At 45.6% G+C, this 3966-nt stretch overlaps 1 protein-coding gene across 2 annotated transcripts in view; it reads right to left on the bottom strand.

Moving 5' to 3' along the window:
• Positions 1 to 3723, bottom strand: part of zgc:91910 (Zinc finger protein 706-like) — a 21461-nt gene extending 17738 nt beyond the window's left edge. Inside the window, exon 1 of one of the 2 annotated variants that reach the window (XM_029166153.3) lies at positions 3249 to 3664. In XM_029166153.3, coding sequence (XP_029021986.1) covers positions 3249 to 3423 — 175 coding nt within the window. In that variant the 5' untranslated portion in view covers positions 3424 to 3664. Of the gene's footprint in view, positions 1 to 3248 lie in introns of both variants that reach the window. The other variant, XM_029166152.3, reaches the window with a different exon arrangement.
• Positions 3724 to 3966: the final 243 nt, after the last annotated feature.

Here is a 3966-nt window from a genome sequence, read left to right on the forward strand (position 1 = left end):
CAAATTACTGGAGTAGCACATAGCTTTTAAAATTCTATCCAGTTTGTTTATATAGCTCTAATTCACAAATCAAGTTTGCCATATGCTTTGTAAATGAGCCACCAGCCCTTTGCTGTATCACTGTCAGCACAGGTCCACATACTTAAAGCTCAGTTGACTAAACAACACAATGCACTTATTGATATAACCCCGGGCGACGTGTCCTGGTGTCCATCCACACCCACACACCGTGAACTGTCCCCAGCCACAGGTTTGCTGGTCACCCAATAGGAATGCCGGCGATATCTGTTACCGCTGAACCTGGCAGCGCAGCCCAGTGACCGGGTCAGTGGGTTCTTTAACTCTGGGCAGAAATTAATACACACGCACGGGCTGCAGGTTAAAAGTAGGACACATGGACACGTTAATGCCAGCAGCCTTGTGTTGCTTTTCCCCTCCTAGTTTCCTTGCTGGCATGTCAGTCAGAAAAGCTGGAGACACCACAGCTCTTTTATCTGCTGTTGCTCATTTTCTTCCCCTCAAGAGGAAAAACAACTTGCACAAACTCATCTATCACAGTGTAAATGAGGCCTTTCTGATTTATCATCACTTCATTGTGTCTGAGCTCAGTGTTTCTATATCAGCGGCGCATTGTGTTCACACGGCTTCCTGTCATTCATCTGACTGTAAGAGAAGGAAACTCTGGGCTCCAGAAGGAAATGATCCCTAAAGAGAATCACATTTTTCAGAGTTTGTCACTTCCAGGTCTATAAAAGATGCCAGACACCACATGATACTGCAGCCAAGTTAAGTCTGCATTAGAGAAACCATGTCAAAAAACAGTGTGTTAAAACAAGAGGCTGATTTTTGGTGATTAATGCAAAATAGCTTCAAGACAATTGCATTCACCTTAATATGCAGACGATAAGCTCTTCCAAAATCTAATCAGGTCATCAACTCTAAATATTAACAATCTAGTGTTTGAGCTATTGTGCTAATGTAACAGTTTACAACAGAGACAAAATAACGACAATGTTCAGTTCCCAGGAGACCATAGAGCTAGTAATCAGTGAATTAACAAGAAAAGGTACTGCCTCCTAATTGAAAACTGTTTTCATATTTGCATAAAAATGCCAAACATTTACTTTCTCAACCTCCCAAATGAGCGGCTGTGCATCAGCAGAAGTCCTTCTGCACCAAAAATGATAAATGAAACATTGAATTTTTAACTGCTGGTTTAACAGAGACAAAATGTTACCTAGCTTTAATAAAGTGACGGGCACCTTGTCTGACATTTTAAAAAGACAAAATTACTACTTACGAACATAATTGCATAATAAAATAGTACAAATCCTCGGGTGCAGCTGTAAAGTACACAGTAAGCAATTACCATAGATTGGGGTCACTGCAGTGCAGTGGTGGAAATGAACAGATGAATTAATCACATGTGTCCCTGGAGAACTGTGACTTATTGTAAAGTTGCTGGAAAGAATGACATTTTATTTCTTTCATAATTTATACCTCAACTTATATTGTGGATTTGAATATTTTTACTGACTCCGACCGACAAAGAGACTCAGTCCGATGATGATGTAATGCAGACAAATGCTGGAGCTGCTCCACAGACAGTGAATAATGGAATAACTACTGGGACGCTGAGGGCCGTCTGATTTACAGCAGCGATCTTCGTCCGCAGGCCTCTTCTACTTTAGATGCTATACTTTACATTGCAAACGGCTTCATAATATTATCAGTTCAACTGGTGATGCATTTCAAGTAAAGGGATACCAGTGTCGCTGACAGTGGTGGTTTAAATTGTAGTAAATGTACAAAAGCAACAGTAAAATTGGCTAAAATGCCAACAGACTAGAAACTTTCATGTTTATTCCCTTCCTTCACTGACTAGACATGTCTGGGCTGCTCAGCGCCTTCTTGGGACAGTCACACCAGCTGCTATAATAGAGTCAAGTGTCAGATACCATGCTATATTTACTGGGCCTACTTAGGTAAGGAATCGGGTTGGTTATGGGACCTGACTCACCTGTCATTTAGGCTCACTTTAACTTTTTGTTTAGGTTTAAACAATGCAGCTAAAGAGAGAGACTACGAGTACCAGGAGGAGTATCTTAAACCCAGGAAGACTTGGAACCCCTTTGAACATTTCATCATCAAATACCTTCCACAGCTGTTCATGATGACAGTCCACTGGTTGGTATGGCAACACAACATTCTTAATGTGGCATGTCTAAGTTTAATTTTAACAGTAATTCAAAATGTCAAATCAAATCATCCCCCTTCACAAATATCTGGCTAACTGGGTTAATCCTTCCTCTTGAAATAGCCTCCAGGTCTCCCAAACCTGACAACGAATCCATCCATCATCCCAATGGGTGTCTTTAGCAGCCAAAGTCAACATTTGGGCTTAAAGGGCCTCAAGCACTGCTGCTACAGATGCAGACTGGGGAAACAAGGGTGAAGCTGCTTTGAACTGGAGATGACCTCCCGTCTGTGCTCCCGTATCAAAGCCCCACACCGCTGCCTGCTAATGGGTGATAAGGTTTGCATGAGCGTGCACGCGCGCACGCAGATCCCTACTCAAAATTGTGACTACGGTTAAAGAGGCGAATGCCGCATTTCCACCTCGGACCTGAGAGAAGCCGAGCCCCAGTCTGGGCAGACAGACGAGCGCTTGCGCTGCATGTGCATCACTTGCAGCCTCCAGGCGTCGGCCACCTGCTGCTAAGCCTTTGCCCCGTAGGTGACCTTGGTGAAAAGGCAACTTTCCACGCTGACCCCGCTCTCCGGGCGAGCCAGACTGATAGCTGATACCGCATCCTCACAGACACCCACAAAAGCGCCCTGAATGCACAACTCAAGTTTAGGTACGAGTGTCTGGCTTGGCCACAAAGAACAGCTGTGCCCGTTTAACCGCTAACTCATTCACGCTGGCAGTGAATGGCGCTCGTTCTGCGTCGTAACATTATTAAAGCGGAATACCCATAAAGTTAGATGATGTTAAACCTACCTGTTGGTTTCATATCACAGCCAGTAAACACGTCCATCGCTAAACATACAAAACAAGTGGCTAGCGCTAGCACGCTAGTTAGTTAGCATGCTAGAAAGTCGGCTAGCCGCCACTCGGGAGCATGAACAGCTTTCCTCTGGACTGTGACACAAAACGCACTCGGGTATTTTAGCACGAACCCACAGAACCGTACTGTTCGGTTCGGCAGATTCCGGTAGTGAGCTGGTAACTAACGAGAACTCACTGGCAAGCTTAAGGTTCGAGCATCCTGACGAGCTGCCGCCGGAGGCCGGCGGGACCCCGGACTTTCCTGTGCTGCTCCCCACGGCAGCGGCTGATCCGGTGGACGCGGCGGCGGCTCCTGGAACACCTGGCGGCTCAGCAAACGAGCTGGTCCTGGGCCGCCCGCTGCCGCTCATATCTCTGTGCAGTGCTCAGGGTCGTCTTTTCACTGTTTGCAGCCAAGCGACTATTAAATATGAAAACCCGGCAGCGAACAATCTACCAAGAAATACCGCTCCCGCTGCCGCCGGCTGTCTGGGCTGGTAGCTGTTGCTAGACGCCTAGGAGCAGAGCACTCGCAAGGCTACATGGGAAATGGCGTTCTAAATCGCTGTGGCCCAGGTTCGCTGCCCCGGCTTTCTCCAAACAGGACTACACATTTAAGGGGTGGAGGTGGGCGACGACAGACAAACAGTGACAGTGTTACTCAAACCAAAGATGCGGTGGGTTTCAGGTTAATGTCACCACGTTCCCTGTCCGTGGCTGCATGACGCTCGATGTAAAACCTGTTAATTAGAGCACAGCCGGTTAAATTAAATGAAAACAACAGCAATTGAATTATTTACAATATACTACTACTAACAACAGAGACAAAGCTATTCTTTGTGCAATTTGGTGAATTATTAAAAACTACATAACGTCTCAAGAGTATATGTAAAATAAGTGGAGGACATTTAGAC

Source organism: Betta splendens, chromosome 11 (genome assembly GCF_900634795.4).
Source record: "Betta splendens chromosome 11, fBetSpl5.4, whole genome shotgun sequence".
Taxonomy (NCBI): Eukaryota; Metazoa; Chordata; class Actinopteri; order Anabantiformes; family Osphronemidae; genus Betta; species Betta splendens.